The 20754-nt window shown below is 44.9% G+C and overlaps 1 protein-coding gene across 2 annotated transcripts in view; it reads right to left on the bottom strand.

The window, feature by feature from the left end:
* The window catches only part of FBRSL1 (fibrosin like 1), a 496130-nt gene that overhangs the window by 358173 nt on the left and 117203 nt on the right, over positions 1-20754 (bottom strand). For both annotated transcript variants that reach the window (XM_059485477.1, XM_059485478.1), the window contains exon 2: positions 2434-2634. In XM_059485477.1, the coding sequence (XP_059341460.1) occupies positions 2434-2634 (201 nt within the window). The remainder of the gene's footprint in view (positions 1-2433; positions 2635-20754) is intronic.

The following is a 20754-nucleotide window of genomic DNA, read 5'->3' as shown; positions in this document are numbered from 1 at the left end:
GGAAAAAAAACCAAAATCCCAACTGTTCTACATCCACAGTGCTCACACATTCAGGGGAATAAACAACTCCAAAAATGAAATGAGCAAAGAGAAGAACAGCTCAGCTCAGGCTAATCAAAGACTGACTCAAAGTTCACAGAGTGATTCTCCAAAAACCAGAAGAACAACATAGGACACATAAGGGAGCAGTGTAACTGAGAGGTTTCATCTTATATGTACCTCTTACTTAATCTAATCAAATCATACATCCAACCTTTAAATCCCTTTTTAAAGGGGCTGACAGGCTGCTCTCCCTCCCCAGCACAGTCTGCAGCTGTGGTGGGGATTCCTTTCCCCAGGCACTGGGTTAGCTTTGGACATGGCCTTTGGAAAGGCAATGAACTCAATTTAAGGAATGCTCCTGTGTTGGAGGCAGTCACAGCCTTTCATAGGGGCTGGATTTACTGCAGGCCACTCTGGCTACACCAAAATCCACCACAGCTCTGAACACCTCCTCACTCCTCGACACACCTGGTGATTGCAAGAGCTTTTGCTGCTCCCCATTGCGGAACAGCAGTTTGGAGTCAGCACCTTTCCCTGTGTACACGTGTTGACAGCAGCCTCAAACTCTGACAAATCTTGGACAAAAGGACCATTTGAAATGCCTTTTCCTCCCTCTGCTTAGTTACAGCAAGAGATAAATGTGTTTGAATGATTTTTATACACAGTTGGGAGCAATAGGCTGGAAAGGACAGATTGGTTCCTGCAGCCCTCTTCCCATAGCCCGAGGTACAGAACAACCAAATATTCAGGAGCAACAGCAATCTGGATGCTTTGTCAAATGGAGTGAAGTATAAATCTAATTTTCTAAACAAAGCAGACAACCTGGCACTGAAATCAGCTTACCACTTTGCACCTCTCTACAAGGATTAGCAGAATGCCATAATTATAATGCCCAATTTGATTTATTAGAGGAGGCTGCATAGAAAAGATGACAATTCAGTAGTATTGTGAAGAGAAGGGATGAGAGTAGAAGGAAAGCTTCAAATTGAACAGCAATTTCTAAGCAACATCTCAATATAATTAGCATTAATTACAGTAAGCTATCCAAATTAGGTATAAACCTATGTTTAATAACCCTGAGATGCAAAATTCACCCCCTAAATTCCAGGAAACTTGTCATTGTTAACAACCTTTTCCTCCTGCAGGAATGGGAAACCTCCCCACTGTCTCACAAATCCACAACTATGCAAATCCCTGCCATGCACTGCATTTCCTGCAGTGTAACAGAACTGAAGAAACAACTTCCACCAGATCATGAGAATCTCTAATTTAAAATGTGATGAGCTCTTCTAAATCAATATACTGAAACACAAAAGAGTATGTGGTGGAGAAGTTACAGGGGAGAGTTACATGACATAACCTTCACCATATTTTTAAACGCTAAAGTATTGCAAGTCTGAAAAAACATTTCCAGTAACTGGACAATTCAATCTTTGGCTGTCTGGCACACACACAGGATTAGTTTCACAGAACAGAAGGTGGCTTGAGTTAAACAGCTCTTTTCTGCCGGAGAAATGGAGAATAAAACCCACTTTTTTCATCTTAGTGCATTTCCTAGCTCGGAACAAATGCTGGAAGGTCGAGCACGCTGCTGCTCCCACTGGCTGCCACTTGGCACCCTGTTAGGGACAACTGGGAAAGTGTCCACGGAGAGAAGCTGCTGTGCCATGGGATTGCCAGGCCATGAATGCACACTCAGCCACTCACAAACCTCCCTGCTGAGCAGCAGTTAGAGATAAAGAGCCTGCCAGCCTCAGAGCCTTTTCTTGTCACCTGCCCCTCTGCACACACTGTGCCTCAGATGGAGGCTCTGGAATAATTCCCTCCAGCATCACAACTCTTCATTCATTAATGCTCCAGCACATTGTAGAAAGGTATACAGGAAAGAGTGCCCAGAGCACAGCTTCCTGCAAAATTAATTTCCACTTCTAAAATGCTCAAATAGTCTCTCCTCCTCAACATTCTGTTCTGGGGTAAGTCAAAACTCCAGTCAGGAAATGGCCATACAAGTCTGCAGTTTCCAGGTGCACACTGCCCACCACAATTCCTCCAAAGGAGGTTAGGATCTGATGGATGATTCCTGCTTGTGTTCAAGACCATCAGGGCCACAAATCCACTGTATGAACCACTGCACTGTCTCAGAGCTGCAGGCACCAGGGAGATCTGCTCCTTTCTGCATTACCCAGTGCACCTGGCTTCAATGTCAGCTTATGGAACCTGCCCTCAACTCAGGATTTGTGCACTTGGCCACAAGTCTTTTGAGAGGCATTGCTTCCACCAGCACAGGTAACCAGAGAAGCCAATTACAAGGACAACCTCACCTCCCAGCAAGGCCAACACTTCACAGCGCCCCAGGCCAAGAGATCTCTTCAGGTGAGATTGTTTCCCTACCTGTTTGGACAGCTTCAAGGGCAGTTTCTTCTTCATCCTCTCCTTGCCTCTCTCTGCCTCTCTCTCCGAGCTCCCAGCATCGTTGTTGTGGCCATTCTCACTTGGCTCAGCAGACACACAGTTCTCAGATTCTCTGGGTTTCTTGCCTGGATGCCTCTCCCATTTCTCCTTCCGCTCCTGAGGCTTTAGTGACATGTCCTTCTGTAAAGGAGATTAAAAAAGAGAATGGTAAGTTCTTTACGTTCTTTGCAGCTACCTTTAAGCACTAAGCTGTATAAATACTGAATAAAAACACAAACAAGACAGTATGTATCTTCCAGAGATGACTTAGGATGAATAATTAGGCATGCACAACACAAACAGCAATTTTAGATTAGATTAGATTAGGATCAATATTCTCCAGGCTAGGTGTTTGATTATTTTCAGTGATGCTGAAACTGGCTATGAAAATGAGCTCACTTCAGATTAACTCAGAAACCATAAGTCAACAGCACATGAACAAATCAGCATCCTGAAGGGAAGCCTTAAACTGCTCAACTGAAACAGAGGTGGGTTTTGTTTTGTTTCTGATCTGAGAAGTATCAGACCCCCCCCTGGGGCTGACAGTCTCTGATTCACAGCAGCATTCATATGGAGAAAGGCACTTCTAAAGCCCCAGCACAAATTCCCTCAGCCAGAGAGATCAATGGGATCCAAACACACAACAGAGGCTGAACACTTCTAAGTGTTAAGTGTCTGCCCTGAACCAGGCTGTAACACACAACCCAAGCACGGTTTAAAAGCAGGTATGTCATGTCCGAATGATTAACACTGGAAGTGAGATCAGAGGAGGGAATTACTCCGCTATCCCTGGCATCTCTGAGGACTGGGAGCTGAACTCCCAGTGACAGAGCACCAAACTCTCTCTCTACACACACCACGTGGAAAAGGAGTTGAAGAAATAATATGACAAATCACTATGACATTGGGTCACTACAGCTAGATACATTTCTCCCTTAAGTCTTTTATTAACTGCTCAAGGATAAAATCTGAATTCTTATGGGAATGTTTTGCAGGATATCTATTTCAATTATTTTTAATGTGAGGTAAATAGATTAGGAAATACCCTAAAAGCACTGCTTGCTATGCCAAAACTCAGCCACAGATATTTTTCTAAATGCTTTCTTTTGACTCAAGCAGTTACATGACAGGTATTTGTATCTTACATGAATGGAGATCAGAATACAACTGCTCACATCAATGCACACACCTTCAGTACTGCAAAGGAGCTCATGAAAATCATTAGCTCTCTACTCTCTCAAAAACTGAAGCGCAACAAAAAAAAGAAAATTAGGAACTGGAATGAAATGCCCTGCTGATTGCTCCAGATTACTTCCTCCCCCTCTCCCTTAATTAGTGAATTGACTGCCTCAGTGTGCAACATGCTGATTCCACTCCAAATCACTCACTTGTTTAAAGTCACCCTTCCCTGGGAAGTGAGATGATGCACAGGCACTTTAGGGTCACAGACACATTGAAATTAGAAATAAGGCAATAAAATTCAGCTGTTTACATTCCAGCCCAGGCTCCCAGAGGATCAGCCAGCACCCACCCTCTGTACACCTTGCACAGGAGTCCTGGGGGCTGGAGGCTCCTCTTAGGGCACACACAGATATATCAAGCTGGAAACCCCCAAAGATACAATTCTTCCACCAAAATTAAAATAATTAGCACTGTCTTGGAGGCACAGAACACAGCTCAGCTTGCCAAGTTCATCACTAGGGAAAGAGCAAGGAAAATACCTGTCTGGCATTATTCTGCATGAATGACAGAGGAACATAAATCAGTGTAAGCTTCTCACTTTGGTTTTTAGTTTAAAGATAACACTTGAAAGCAACAGTTCAAGATGCCAATTGAAGAAGGTCATATTGTGCTGTTTACTGGGAAGCTACTGAGATAAAAATCAAATTGCTAATCTTCAGTAACTAATCAAAAACCTGTCATGTGGAAATGGTATCTGCTGACTGATATTCAGCAAAACATTAGAAACAGGGATCACCACAAACATGTACCTCTGCACAAAGCCAGATGCAGCTTGTGAGGTGACAGCAGGTGCAGGGAAGATGCTGCATGAGGGACACGGAGCCCTGATGGGGGAGAAAGGAGGCTGGGGCAGGGAAATGCCACCACCTGAGAGCACCAGCAAATCATGCACGCCTGGCTTGAAGGGCAATATTCACTTCTAAGGATGCCTTCAAAGCCAACAAATTCCCATTTTGGTTTAAACTCCATCTGGCTTCACATGGTGGTTGGGCCTCTATTAATGCTTTAGGGAAAGTCTTCCCTTGGTACCTACAACACATTCACTGCAGGTTTTCAGATTATTCCTTTCACCACAGAACTGGTCTGCAAATCTCTGTTTTTCTCCTTCCTGAATCCTACAAAATTCCCCACCTCGAAATGCAGCTTTTCATCCCTATTTTGTCTGGAGATTTAAGGCTTGTCTCATTGCTGAGCCACTGGCAAAATTAATTCATGAAATACAGCTATAGCTGGATCAAAGCCAAGGAAATAATTCATTCACTTGTAGTGCCATCCAAGAATCTCAAGCACTTTGCAAACAGCCCTGAATGAAGCCCCAGGGCTGCTCCTGCCTCCAGTGGGGGACAGTGCAGGGATGGGGCAGCCAGGGGGACAAAGCCACGTTTGTGGGACAGGAAAACCACTCCAGATCCCTTTTCTCCCTGCTCCAGCAGAGGACACAGGCACAGGAGCTGTTCCAGGCAGGACAGTGAGCCCAGCATGTCCCTGCTGGCAGAGGGTGACAGCAGGCTGTGCTCTGGGCTGCCCAGTGCAGACCTCTGCAGGCACAGAGCACGAGGGGGCTAATGGGGCTTCTGTTTCGCCTCCTTTGTTTCCTTTCCATTTCCTCTACTAAAAGAGCCTTCCAGTGATTGCTCTTTCACTAAAGTTTATGACCTCCAAGTTGGGGACCTCACTTAGCACAAGAGCTTACTATTTTTGGATGTGCATCTGGGCTTGTGCACAGGCAATTGCTGGAAAATTTAGGCACATCCAGAATATACAGTACATCACAAGAGGGGACATTTATTGATGCACCTTGACTGACTTCAATCCAGAAATCCCAGCCTGCAGGTGAGACTGGCCCCCAGAGCAGCAGATATTTTCACCCTCTGCACATCCTGTAAATCCTGCAGATTCACACAGTGACAGTATCTGAAGTGAGACCCCAAATTCAATAGGTTTTCACATCAGCCTTGTGGATTCTGGCCACCCCAGGAGTCTGCAGACCTGACCACCTTTGGTGTCACAGGGCAGTAAATCCCTTTGTCCAAGCCCATTTTCTCTTCTCAGTTCCAGAAACAACACTGCTAAATCTTGCTCCAGAATACAGAAAACTGTTTTGTTCCTTACTCATCATAGCTTCCAGGGCTGTCTCCTACCTGTCCTCACTTCAGAATTTCTCTGACACCTTCCAGGGCAGGCTACAGCCTCTCCATCTGCAGCCCCTTGTCTGTCTGGGCTGCAGACTGAGTGCAGATGGTTCTAACTGGCTGCATGGTTACAGATAAGGAAGAATTAGGCCTTTCTTCAGAGCCTCTTTCCTGGCAGTTCCTCCAGGAAACACACAGATTCTATCTCCCTCTATTTGTTTATTTGGATGCACAGACACCAAAGAACATTTCATCAGGAGATGGGGCTGTGGTCCCTCCTCCAGCTCTCGCTGGAACACCTCCCACACCAGCAGCTGTGGAATTCACTCACAAAGACCCTGGAAAAGGCTGGCAACCCTGGCCCTGCAACAGATTTTAGGAGTCCACTATAAAAACCTTTGTGATTCTTTTTCCATCACTATCAGCCCAAGCAATTGCACCTCTGCTTGCAGCAGATCTGGCAGGAACCCTTCATCACTTGGAACACTCCTTCCTGAAAAGCCATTTTTCTTCTGTCACCAAGGCACAGCTGCAGTCTCCACAGACACTCAAGGGACGCACTGCCCAGTTTGTAGGTAAAGCTGGGAATAATGTGGGTGCACAGCCCTCAGCTCTGCAATGAGACTGTTCTTACCCCTAAAATGCCACAGCAAGACAATTCTGCACAATGGACTCCACGTTTTCTGTTTGATCAGGAAATAATGATCAGCCCTGGAGGAGCCTGGCAGAAGCCCACATCCCACAGCCATCCTCTGGCTGGAGTTATCACTGCCTGTTTGCTCAGCCCAGCTCAAATCAGCCTTAATCCTCTGAATTTACACAGCTCTCAGAAAGCATGCAGGGGAAGGCTGGGGCTGTAAATACCTTTCATACACAGGGAACACTTAAAGAACCTGAAGAAAACATCCAAAACCCACACAGCCAGATGAAAACCCTCAGGTCTGCTGCTGGGATGCAGAGGGTAAAAATAACACCTACAGATAATAAAATAACCATCCTTAGCCCTTGAGCATCAGTTCAAAATGCAGCCCTGGCGCAAACTCAAGTCCATTTCAATCCCCCATCCCTAGGACGCTCAGCCAAGGACTGGTTACACTCTATTCCTGCCAGACTGCTTCTGCACAAGATTATATGGGCTGATTTCCCAGAAGGAAGACAGCCTCCAGCTTCGCTCTGCACAGCTTTTCACTGCAGCACTTATTCCTTAAGTTGGGCAATGTGAAATATCCTACTGAACACCAGAGAAGGAGAAGGACCCACACAAAGGAAATAAAACAATGTGAAATATCCTACTGAACATCAAGCAGGAGAAGGATCCACACAAAGGAAATAAAACACATGGCTGCCTCTGAAACTGACCCTGCTTGCCCATGTTTCTGCCTCCTGCTTCTCTCAAAAAAATGGCAATGGAAAAGCCCCTGAGGATCTGAGCACCATCTATCCTTGTATCAACTTTATCATCAATTAGCAGCAGGGTTGTCAATTGGTTAATAGTTCAGGGAGAGATCCCAGCTCAGAAAGGACCTGAAACAGATTTATTTTTAAGTAGGTTAATTTTTAAATATTCCTATTGACCTGATACTCATAGAACAGCAGCACAGAAACAATTGCTGACGATGTTCTCGTGCTTTCTAAGCAGACAAAGCACATTACAAATACAGACAGGACCACACTAACACAAACCCACTGCCCATTTATTTGCATAAAGGGGACACAGGAGACACCAATTCAAATAGAAAGATAATATTGGAGATATACATGAGAAACGTACATGAAAGACTAACTTTAAAGTGTAGATTTGAAGACAGGTCTGTAGAGAGAGAGAAACCACTGCAAGAACAGGAGCCGGCACAAGAAGAGATGAATAGCCAGCAGGCAAATGAAATGAGGTGAATAATAAGGAAGAAAAAAGGGATAAAAAAGGACCCCTGAAGGGCATCAGGCAGGACCACACTAAGGTGAATTTGAGCTCAGCAGGGTGAACAGGCAGCAAACACAACTGGAGATGTTGAAAATCAGCAGCAGCACATTTAAGGGTGGGAGAGGGGAGCAGCTGAGCTGAGGGCAGGGTGTGCTGGCTCTGAGGACAGCGGGGACAGGCTGTGGAAGGAGGGCTGGCCGGAGCTCAGCTCTGAGGCTCCGTGCTGGATCCCCATGGCAGCAGGCCAGCCCAGAGCGCCTCTCAGGGCACTTGGGGAAGCTGTCTGCTGCCATGCCCAGCTGGATTCCCACCCATGGGCAGCTTCTCACTGCTCCTGCAATACAACACACTCTTGTTTGTTTTACTTTCCAGCCCTCTCTTCTCCCCCACTGAGAACTCCACTGCAAACACAACTCAAGCCCCTCCAGCCTCTCAGCCAAAGACACTAAAGCTGTGTTAAAAGGCAGAAACAAGAGTCTGGATTTGAAGTGACTTTTTTGCTCTGACCCGACGTTCAAGCAGCGCAATCAATATCAATTAAAATGATCGCAAATGAAATCCTTGCTTGTTTAACCTTGGACTGCAATTCTCCTTTCACAGCTGACATATTCCAGATGAGTTTAGGTCCTGCTTTTTCAAATGCATCACATTTGCTCTGACCCTGTCACATGTTTAGCTCAAGAATAAGATGACTTTTTGACAAGACAGATTTAGAAATGTTAAGACATTTGAAGCTGACACTGGTTTGCAGGTTTATGATACATGATTTAACTTAAAAATACAAGTGGATGAACCAAGAAACTTACTGTAATTGAAACACTCAAATTTATTACCAGAGGATATGTTCCTGTCACCTATGAATAGCTGAAGAGCAGCCTGCCATACTCTGCTGAACGCCCACTTGTTCTGTCTCCCAAGAATTAAGACCTTTGCTTCTAGGACCTCAAAGACACAGTACCAAGCACAGAGAGCTTGGACAAATGTTACTTCAACAAAACACAGTCAAAAATTACAAAAAGGAAAGTCAGTTCACTATTCTTTTAAATGCATTTCAGTCCACGTTGAATTTACAAGGCTTTGATTGCTCTTTTTGTTTGCATGTGACCTGAATAAATAATGATACAGTGCAGGAATTGTTTTTAAATACTAAGGAGAAAGGGGGTGATACTGCTGCCTTCCTTTTCAATTACTCAAGGAAAAATCCAGTCCTCTCCTTCCTAGTAGGAAGGAGGAGTAGGAAGTGGTGGGAAGTACCTGGAAACAGAGTGTTGAACACTTATTTAGGGGACAATAAAAATAAGAACGCACACAGTGAACACCTTCACTTCAGCAAGGGGCCAAGGAAATCTGCAGGAATGTGAGCTGTCCGTGTTTTTGGTACAAACCCTTGCCCACCATCACCCATGGGGGAGGTGGACACACAAAATCTGAAGCTGCTCCATGATGTCCAGGGGCAGCCAGGCGTGATTCCCCCCTCTGCTCCAATTTCCTGCGCGGAGCCCGCAGGCGCCTCGCTGCAGAGAGCTGCAGCATCCTCCCTTCCCTGCTCCTCCTCACAGACACTGCTCAGCTATTAGGGCTCCCACAGGTGCTTGCTGTCCATCAGAGAGGAAATGATCCCATTTGAAGCCATCAGTATTTCCTGCAGTGATGGCAGTAAATGCCCGACGAGCGCTCACAGAATTACTGTCAGCGGAAAGTGTGTCAGAGAGCAAGGGAGCTTAAATGATTGAAGGGGAGCTGGGGCACCATTTCCAGGTAGATGAAATGAGGCATATTGCAAGTGCAGCCTGGCCAGCTTTTACAGCCTGCAGGAGCGCTGAAAGGTGCTGCTGCCCATGCACCAGCAGGCCACCCTGCCCAGCTCTCACTGCATGTAAAAAGCACATTTTGGCTGGAGCTGCTTTCAGCCGAGATTGGGAGCTCAGCCTGCCTGGTTTGTGTCGTGTACAAAGGAGCTGGAAAGTGTTTGTGCCTGTCAGACAGCACCTTCTCCAGCTGCCAGGTGTGAGTGCTGAGCACATCCCTCCTGCAAACATCCATCCTCCAGGAGCTCCTTCCCAAGGGACCCATCAGCAATGGCAGCAGCACCACACACTGCCCAGCATCACACAGGTGACAGACTCTGCAAAAACATCCCCATCCTGAACAATGTGGCCTGGGGCCATCAGTCTCAAGTAACTTCCACAGGTATCCAGCAAGTAAGCAAAGTGACACAGCCAGGCACACACTCCAGGTCCGGTGTTTTGGGAAGACATTCCTCAAGTGTGCCAAAATCCAAGGGCACTGCTGAGCCCTCACTGCTGACAGCCAGCAAACACATGCTTTATTGACAGAGCAGCCTTTAAACACTTGATCTGAACTAATTTCCCTCTCCCCAGATTATTCAAACAGGCACTCCTTGAACTCAAACAGCTCCCACCAAGTGGCAGAATCAGGACCTGAACAAGCAGCTGCTTACCTAAAACCAGATGTGGCCATTTCATCCCTCATTTCCAATTTTGCCAGGATGGTAACACAACCCCCAGTCCCCAGCTGGCCCTAAACTGCCAAAGGAAAAGGCATGAAGATCCTACCAGGACAAACTGGCATGGCAGCTGGATACATTCATCATTACCAATTTTCAGCTAAGCCAGTCAGATAAAACCAGAAACACAATACTGAGTAAAAATGCCTCCAGCCTATTTATTACTATAGACAGGAATGTTACATCTTAGAAATAGCTTAGAAATACTACATCTCTCTTTAAAATTAGAAACAAAAGGAGAAGGCCCAACTGCTTCTGCCTCTGCTGAGGGGGATGTCATGCTTCCATGAGCTGGACTCTGGAAATGGAGCTGAGCCAAGCTGAGGCTGGGCAGATGGACTGGACACATGGCTCATTTACCAAAGGCAGGGGCCTAAATTGCTCTCCTCCATCTATACTCCTGCATTTAAAGTGCTGATCTTCACAGTGTGAAATACACAACGATCACAGTATGATTGTGCTGACTCCCATGTGAGCAGCCTCATACTGAGACTGAAGAGCTACAGCTACAACCTCAGGCCATGACTTCAAGAACCTCAGCCTGATTTCCAAAGTAATTCAAGGCTTCCACCTGCTAAATACGAAGTTTTTCTCTATGTTTTAGGATTCCACCACACATTCACTTCATGGTGCATACTTTTAAAACACAGCCATGAAAAATGTGCTGCTCTCAAGGCAGTAGCACCCAGAGCAGGGAAGCTCCAGACGCATCTCCCACACGGTGACAACCTGGAACACATTCCCTCCACCAGGAGCTGCAGGCGTTTGGAGGCTCTGCTCCCAGCCCACACTCTTTATTCCCACCCTCAGGAAGGGTGCAGCTCCCAGGGAGCACTGAGCTCCAGCAGAGCAGGCTGTGAGCTCTGCAGGGTGACACAGCCAGGAGAGATCAGCACTCGCAAACTCGCTCCTGCCAACTCTGCTGCAGGGGTGAGAGTCTCCAGAAATAAAAACAGCCATATCCTCATCCCTAGGGCTCACTTATAAATTAATTTATATTTAAGCACCATGACACTAGAGGCATTTTTTTTACCAGCTCTGCAGTTGCCCTCAGTGGTAGGCAACAATTTTCAGTTCAGCTGTCATGAGCTCTAGAATGTGTATTCAATAATTAGTCCTCTGGTAGTTTTCTTCTGGCTGGGAAACAAAAGACAAGAAATAGAAATGGTTCAACAAGAGGAAATATGTAGGAGCCAGCCTCCTCCAGAAACAGCTGCCCATAGCACATCACTGCAACCTAAGGGGAAAGCTCTGAGCAGGATGAGTTCTAGCAGAGAGAGATGTCTTTCTAACTATCTAAATGTCACCTGTGCTAATGAAAAGCCCAGGACACTGCATCTGTGCCACCTTGGCCACCCCTGCTCTGCTCCTGTGCTGCTGGAGATGCATTGAACAGTGCAGGCTGTCAGGGTGGCCAGCAGAGATGTTCATCCAGCACAGCACGTGTGCTCCTGAGCAGCTCTTCCGTAACTGCTTTGCTTGAACAAACAATGAGCAGCCAAATGTTTCAATATATCCTCAGGGCTTCCTAGAATAGTTTAAAATAGTCTGATATCTGTGGCAGAGGCGAAACATTCATTTATATCCCAGGCAATCGCTGAGAAATGGGAAACACTACAGTAGCAGGCAATTTTAATGTGTTCTATGTTACAAAACATTTTCAGTCAAAGAGCTCAAAGGTCATTAATAGATTTTCATATGTTTACAGACAGCAGCAATTTCAAGCTCTGTAATTTTAAAACTGCATGTCAGTCTCTCAACTTCCAGCTGTTATTTTAACATTAGATAATGAACACAATGCAAAGGTTACACAATCACTTGAACCAGCTTATGCAGCAGATCCAGTCACAAATAATTATTAAATTCTAATTACACATATATTATCACTCTTATTAGAACAGCAGGGCAAATCCTCTTTTATAGATAGATCAACAGTTGAGAAAGAGAGGCCAGCAAGGTTATGCTTTTAGAGCTGCTCTTCTCTCTCCCCCATCACCTAAAGCACTGCTGATTTATGAGCCTCAGAAATAACACCTTGTTAACACCTCACCAGTCAGTGCACATCCAGCCATCAGCCTCTGTTTTACTTAAATCCTTTATAGATCCCTAATACAGACATTGATGCCTAATTAAAATATTCATCCTTGATCAGAGGGACAAAAAAGCATTTAGTGGTTACCCAGTATCCTGTTTAAATATGCTGCTTTTTCTTTATACAACTACTTTTATACTGAGAAGACATCCTCCAAAACTTAGAGATTTCTCCTAAGGAGAGTGCTGTTATCTAAGCTAAAGCTTTGCAAGACATCAGGGTGCCATAACATAGATTTTTATTTTATTGTAATTTTGGAGCAGATGAAATTATTGTCTGACTCTTTTATCACGCAGCCAAATGAGCAAAATCACCCAGCTGGTGTCTCAGGGAAATTTTGGATGTGCACTAACAGACTATCCTCTTACCACATAAGAAATTCAGCAGATTATGTTTTGCTCATCTCCCTCATTTTTTTCCCCTCTCTATTCCCAGTGTTACTCGCTCTGGTTGATTCTGCCCCAATCCAGCTGTCAGTCACACAGCATGTAACCTCAATGGGAATTGAGGAATCTCATCCCCACGCCTCAGCTTTGAAGCAGGACAGAGCAGCAATGTCCCTTTGTGTGGCTGAGGTCCCCTGCAGTGACAGCAGCGCTGCCCTGGCACAGTGATGTCTCTCTAATCCCCAGAGCATCCTCAGCCAGCCATGAATTTCACACTGGGAAATTCCTGGCTTTGACGTTAAATCATTCCAGCTGGGATTTTCAAAGGATAAGAGATAGGACTCCAATCCCATCACATTCCAATAGGAAGCCCTTAAGGTTTGGCTTATTTTCTTTTTACCCATATTTCATTCTCATTTCCAGCCCAGTTTCCTCTGGGACATGAAACTGAAAGCAAGAAAGGGAGGGCAAGTGCAATGCTAATGGGAAGAGAGACTGACAAATGACAGCACCAGATCCTGGTTACATCAGCTTGCAATGGGCCATGCAAGAAGGCACAGATAAATCAGCACATCCATTACTGCTCCTGAGCAAAAGCAGCCTCTGTGCTGTGCCTGGTCAGTCCACGAAGGAAGGAGTAACCAAGCAAACGCCCAGCGAGGACAGCAGACAATTAAAGCACAAAGCAAACGCACGCAGCAGGCTGCAGGAGGAGGACGTGTGCAGCACGGGAATGATGAGATGCACTCAGCCAAGCGTGTCAGAGAGCCCGGGGCAGGCAGAGCTCAGGACAAGGAGCCACTGCAGGGACACAGCTCACACTGCCACTCAGCCCATGCTCTCACCACAGCCACAGCCAGTGCTCCAGGTTTTCATCAGCTTTCACACTCTCTCCATCGCGTTCAGAGGATCTCAGTCTCCCCCCAAGCAAGAGGTGCTAAGCTGTGTCTCTCTGCAACCATTTCCTCAATTCCCACGTTAAATTACTCTTTTTCCATTAGCTTTCAGCTACAGAAACATCTATCTGCACTTCCCAAACCTGAAGGCTGGCTGGCTTGTAGGACATTTTTCTTCCTTTCTGGAACAAGATTTTGCCAGTCAGAGACTAGAGAAAGGGGCATTCATGCAAGTTTTCCATTTGCTGGTAGCTCTCAACTTTGAAACACAATAGGGAATTAAAACATGGCACAGAGCAGCAACTTTCATCCCTGCTGATCCACTCAAATGAGTTAAGAGCACTTGAACATCTGATTCTTGTACATCTCAGAGTTCAGCTTTGCCTCTCATTTACTGTTCACAGCACCTTGACAACAGTAAACATCACAGAGTGAGAAATACAGATGCAGCACACAGCATTTATTTGTTCAAACAGGCACAACCCTTCAGCAAGAACCAAAAACCAAAGTCAATGTGAGAAGGTTAAGATGGAACAGATGCAACCAGAGACTCTGGGGAACAGCCTGTGTGGAAGCAGGGTTTCTTGTGATTACTTCTGTCTTGTAATTCTTAATAACCCACATCACAGCTGACATCTCCACCAGCTCCCTGCTTCTTTATGCAGATAACCAGAAATGGAAAAGCTGACATGACAATTATATTGTACATACACACACAGTGCCTAACAGCCCTACAACAGCACAAGCAACAGAGAACAAGCACACCTCACCTGTGAAATACTTGAGCTAAAAACTGTTTTAAAACCTGCTCATAAAATCAGGTAATGACACAAAGAACTTCCAAGACGACAAAGATCTATAAAAGCATTTTGCAACTCCTGTTTGTTGATAAAGCTCAGATCTCCATCACAGGTGTGCCCACAGCTCATCCCACCCGAGCAGCAGCACCCCAGCATGAGCTGAGGGACCCCGGCCAGCAGAGCAGGAGATGCTGGGGTGCACCTGTGTCCCTCTGTCACCTCCATCTCAGGAGGCTGTGGCTAAGAGACAAAAGTGCCAGGGGATGCTGCAGAATCCTCCAGCTCTGCCCCTTCAGTGCTGTTCCCAAACCCAATGGGTCACAGCATCTCTCCTGGAGCCTTTGATAATCTGGCTTTTGCGTGCAAAGCAGCTCTTGTCGAGGAATTCAGGGAGCCCTATGATAGTAAAAACTGCTGATAAAAAGATAATATCAAGAGTACTCCATTTCAAAAAGCTGATAGAAGGGCACAAGGGGAAATTTCACACATCAGAACAGAAGTGCTCACGAAAGCAGAAAGGGGTTTAAAAAACACTGGGGTTTTGAGGTATTTGTTTCCAGTGAAGGATCTGGATTTCCCAAGTTCCCCACTGTGACCGAGCAAAATTGTAAGCATCAGTTCTCAGATTTCAGCAGAATCTGTAAAAGCAGGTGACTGAAACACCAGCACTCTCTTTGCAAATATATCAGAGGCAAGTGTATTCTTAAACCTTACAGATCCGGGCTGACAATAGAAAGGCTTTAAAAACCAGAAAGACCAGCCTCAGTGTGCACCCATCCCACAGAAGGCAGAACCCGGGAAGTGCAGGGCCATGTTAATTAACACGTGCTTAATGGCACTTAATTCCCCATCTCTCTCTCTCCACACGACTCTCTTATTGATACAGATGGGGGTTGTGGCTTTCACATCCCATTAGCAAAAGTCTGCCTCTAGGACAAAAAAAAAAAAAAAAAAAAGCCAAGAAAAAGCATGCTGAGAAGGTGAGGGAAAGTTCTTTCATAATTTATAAATAACATCACAATTTGGCTTTTATCAAGCTTTTCTCATTAGCAATTCTTCAAGCACAACACAAAGGGAATCAGCATTTTGACCTCTATTTTTGCAGCATGAGAAATTAACAAATGCAAAGCAGCTTGCCCCAAATCAAACATCAGCTCTCTGGCAAATCTACATCTCCCAGCTCCTAATCACACTGTGCTGCAGGAGAACCAACAGTGAAACACTGTCAAAATCTCCTTCTGGCACAGGGAAGGGTTTCACGGTGGTGGCAGAGAGCAGATTTGTCTAGGACACACAGGATGTGCAAATGCAGATATTAGCTACAGTGGGCAACAGGTGGTATCTGTACAGCTCCAACCTCAGATCCCTTTGAGTGTCTGAGATGAAATCAGCTTGAGGATAGCAAGGACAACACGATCAATATATCAAGTCAAGCTGTTTTCTACCAGAGGAGCAGAACTGGCAGCGCTCCTTGGCTTTGAAACACGACACATAACCTGGCCTTTCTAATGCAGTGCCTTGGATGGCACCCAAATCCAGCACCATCTGGCCAGCATGGGCATGTGCGTACAAAGAGGACAGAAGAGACTCCTGGCTGACAGATAAAGTGACATATCAGTGCAGCAGCACAGGCTCCAAATCTCTTCAGCCTTTGCAAAGCCAGCTCAGCAGGCAGCAAACACGGGGCCAGTTAAGTGACTTCAGGGCAATAGAAGGGCTGAGAATTTCTCATGCAGATAAGATCCAGGTAAGCATTTTGTTTTGGTTGTAGAAAGCATTGCCAACGGTAAAAAACAAACAAACCCCACAAATAAAACCAAACAAAAAAGCAAAATGTTTTTCCTGGGATAGGTTTAAAGCAGAGGGTATCGCATTTCTTCTCCTGTCCCATAATTAACCCATAAGTTTAAAGCCCCGTTTTCCCACCTCTATTTTCACATTCACTCTTGCATGACACATTCTCCTAGCATCACACAGCAGATAAAACCAACATGTTATTCCATGGCTTAGAACTTTTTACAGCTTGGCCTCCCAGCCATGCATAGACCACTCCTTCCTCCTCCCTGTTACCAGGATTCAATGCACTAGGTTGTTCTAGTTTCAGTTTCTAGCATTTCAGGGATGATTTGGCAGCAAGGAAGTGAGAATACTTAGGTAACAGCATGAATTGCAGTCTGTTCAGGAGAACAAGTGGGATGTCTCATATCACATCTACCATCCAATTCTGCACTCACCTACACGGCTTTATGCAGCTGTGAGCTCCTCTGAGACAAGGAAAGTCACAGTGGTGGAGAAGAGAGAACAATCATGATCTTAGTTTATGCCAACTCAGAAAACCCAGCAGGAATCACTGAGTAATCAGACCAAATGCCTATTTAAGAAAATACAGACAACTTGTCGACCTTCTAAAAACCCAGTATTTTACAGGGAGTAGCCCAGCCTTGTTCTGAGCCTGACCTGTTTTCATTCATTCCCAGAGATCAGCTGGCTTTGCAGAACAAGACAATTATCCCTTCCTCAATTCTGCAGTGCCAGCACAGTGCCTTCTCGCACTCCAGCCCCTAAAGCCTGGCCTGGGTTTCGGGATCCAGCACTTGGCTCAAGCCTGGAAGGTGACAAGTGGTTCCAGAGCCAAGGGACATGGGCACACAGAGCCCAGCGCTGTCACCCAAGGCTCCATCCAGGCAACCTCCCCGGCTCTCAGCACACACTTGCTACTTCCCCTTATCTAATCTCACTTTCTGGTACTTGACACTATGGCAGGGCTGGCATTTAAAGCATTTGGAAGAAAAACAGCCTGCAGAAGCACCCGGGGAGATTAGGAGGAAGGTGCTAATTGTCTCTGTGGGCAGTGAGGAGGTGCAAGGGCCATGTCCCATCCCTGCCACCCATCCCAGCTGAGAGTGACCTTGAGAAAGCCTTTTCCTTCATCAGGGGTGATGGGACAACTCAGGATTCCTCTATCAGTCCCTGCAGCTGCAGCAGCACAAACATCTGGGCAGCAGCACAAACATCTGGGCAGCAGCACCGAACCAGAGCAGTTTGCAGCCCCAGGGCAGCAGCACTGGCACCAGGCAGGGACAGCGAGCAGGGGACGGGGTGTCAGTGGCTGCCCCAGCCTGCAAAGTCACTGACAGGGTCTTTAACAAATGATAGCCTGAGCTTAAGTTGAAATATATTGTGGGATGAAGGAATGAAGAGATAGAAGACACAAAGAGAACCTAAAAATGACAAAGTCCCTTGTTTCCCTAGCACATCAAAGTAAAATTAGGGGAAAAAAAATTATGATGATGCAAGGGATGCACAAGGAAAAAAAAATCCCTACACAAAACAAGACCTACAAAAAAACCCACTAAACAGAGGACTAAGTTCTGTTCAGGTTTTACACTTCCGAAATTCGGTAAGTCAGGGTACTGATACAAAAATGCTTGTAGAAAATTCCCAATACATTAAAATGAGACATCAGTCACAAAGCCCCTTACTTGCATGAAACCAATCTAGTGCCTTCTGTACTTTTAGACATCTAAACAAAAGCACTTCAGTAATAAAGGAGTTTAAACCCCACCATTATCAACAAAACACTAACTCCCAGGACCCACTTCCACTTTTGGATTCTACAGAACCTCTAATTCTTTAGGGCTCTCCCATCTTTGCCATACCTTCCTCAGCTGGTTTCCCTGTCCTTTGCTATTTGCTTCATTACAAACAGTTTGGAGGATTGGAAAGCACAGTATTTAACATTTTATAGAAACATCTGCCAACGAAGCTGCTAAACACTCTTGTAAGAGAGACAGAGATGTTTATTTAGACATGCTGCTGACGTTTCCTGTTGCATTTTGATCCTGAGGCATATGTAGTCCTTCCAAACAATTTAGCATGCACTGTGGAAGCACAGCTCTCAGAGAAGTGCAGCTGAAAGTAATTGAGATTGAAATTTCAGGCCCATTGCAGGAAAACCACGACCAAGGCTCCAGGCAGAGGCAGCACCTGGCAAAAGGCAGGCAGGACACAGCAGGAGCAAACTTTGGGGCTTGGGCAGGACAATTTACTGCAAACTATGAACTGATCACAGTTAAATCACCTTCAGCTGCTGCAGCAGAAACCCTCAGGGACAATGAACCCATATCCCTTATCTCTCTGCCTCGCTTCTTATGTATTAAAAAAGGAGGAACCCCTCATTACCAAGCTATAACCATTATGTTGGGCTAGAGTTTTCAGAGAGTGGTTTATCCTGCATTCACTGAAGAAAAAAACCCTACAGTTGCAGCAATCTGAGGGAAAAGAGAGAATTCCAAAGACTCTGCTTTTGACATGTGATCCCTAGAAGCAAAGGATAATACTTTCAACAACAGATTATAAATCTGTGTATACAGAAAGGATTAATGCAGCTTGTTGGTTACAGAGATGAAGGAAACCTTAGAAAAAAAAAATGAAAAGGAGAACTGTAAATTCAAGCTAACCACACAAAAATTAAGGGTTTATTATGGGTTACAGATTTAAACAAGCAAGCAAAGTACTGCCGTGCACAAAAGGAAGGGGAAATAATCTACTCCAGCTGAATTTACTCATTCAGACCTGTGGATTTCATTTTCCTACCAAGAAACAGTTTTGCAAAAGTAGCTGATTTTACCTCGTGTTTGGGCTGACAAAACAGTGAAGAAACAGCATTTCATTGTTTTAAGACCCTCATAATTTCATGGGGGAAAGTGATCTTTGCCTGCAAAGACTGACCCAGCACAGTAATGGATGTCCCATACACTGTCTTTTCTTCTGATGCATGTTTTTAAGTTATTTGTGTAAATAACCATGCTGGTTGTGCCCATCTGGCTTCAATAGGGAAGCATTTTAATGAAGAAGAAAATAACCCCCAAAAACCGGAATACTGTGAAAACTTGCATTTTCTGCAACTACTTTCAACAAGAACCAGCCCAGGAATTTTCTTTCACTTAAGCCTCCTTTAGTAATGCTCATATTTTGCATGTATTTGTGTGGAGCACATTAATTAAAAAAGAAATGGCACTGCTAGATCTAGCCATATGCTTATAATTACTCTGAAAGAAGTAGGGTTTTTTTTGATTCTTCTTCTGGGTCTAGAGGTTTTAAATTCTTGATAAAGGTCAAATCATCTCATTCAGAAGTGATGATGAAGTTCCACCAGTGTTTGACTGAAAAAAAGGTCACCAAATCCAAGTGCTCTCAATATTCTTTAAATAAACTCATAAGCCTTTGCTCAAGTGTTAAGGGTATTTAAGGACACTGCAGTAAAAATGTATATACTTTATTTCTACTCTTATCAGCCAGAGGTTGCATTAAGTGGCTGGAAATCTGAATAAGAAACTCCTACCACTGCACCTTTTTCTAAGTTCCTTGTTCCACAAGGAACCAAAAAATCCTGATGCTCTGATGACTTATGATTTTAGTGAATGGAAAGTTGCTAAGGGAGGAGGTAAAAGAACAATAAACAGAGCTCCATGTCTGAATCTCTTTATAACAGATTAAAAGGATTAACTAACAGCACCAACTCAGAGATTCATAGCAATAACTAAAGAGCAAACACTGTTTTAGAAGCATCATGTACACTCACTTCATAGCACCTGATGCACTTGCTTTTACAGTAATCAGTTCACATGTACTTCCACATTTTCCTTTTTTTCATCACAGACACCACCTTGAGCAGGCAAGCCCAGAGTATCAATTATCTGTTAAATAAATGAACTAGTACGTATCAAGCTCAAGAAACACAGGACTGAAATTTGTTTTGTTCAGCAACTAAAAGGAAAAACCTGGGTAGGTCAGTTCCTAAAGATCTCCAGCACACATCTGCAGTGAACCTTTGAGCCACAAAGACTTGCAAAGACTGAAGGCAGTGGGGAAAAGTGATGAGGTTATAAAACTATTGATGTTTACAGGTTACAAATTAACCATTACTGAATTTCTGATCAGTTTCAGAGCACTCTGATCCCAGTGCAGAGCACAAGTGAACCAGAGACAAAACTGCGACTTCCAAAATCTGCTTTTCTTCTTCATGGCCTGGCACCAAGCATCTGGATTCATACCACAGGGTTAATTTACAAAGGGACAGGATTTAGGGACCTTGGAACTGCTCTGCGCTCACCTCCCTGCAGCAGAGGTGGTTGTACCACAGAATTTTTAACAGAGCAGTCAGTTCAACATAGCTTCCCTTTCCTTGCTGCTTTATCCCCACAACATCTCATTCTGGACCTTTCCATGGTATTGAAGTACATAATTTGAGGCTGCATGCACA

The sequence above is a fragment of the Ammospiza nelsoni genome, chromosome 18, assembly GCF_027579445.1.
Source record: "Ammospiza nelsoni isolate bAmmNel1 chromosome 18, bAmmNel1.pri, whole genome shotgun sequence".
Taxonomy (NCBI): domain Eukaryota; kingdom Metazoa; phylum Chordata; class Aves; order Passeriformes; family Passerellidae; genus Ammospiza; species Ammospiza nelsoni.
This window is presented reverse-complemented; position numbering and strand designations above follow the sequence as displayed.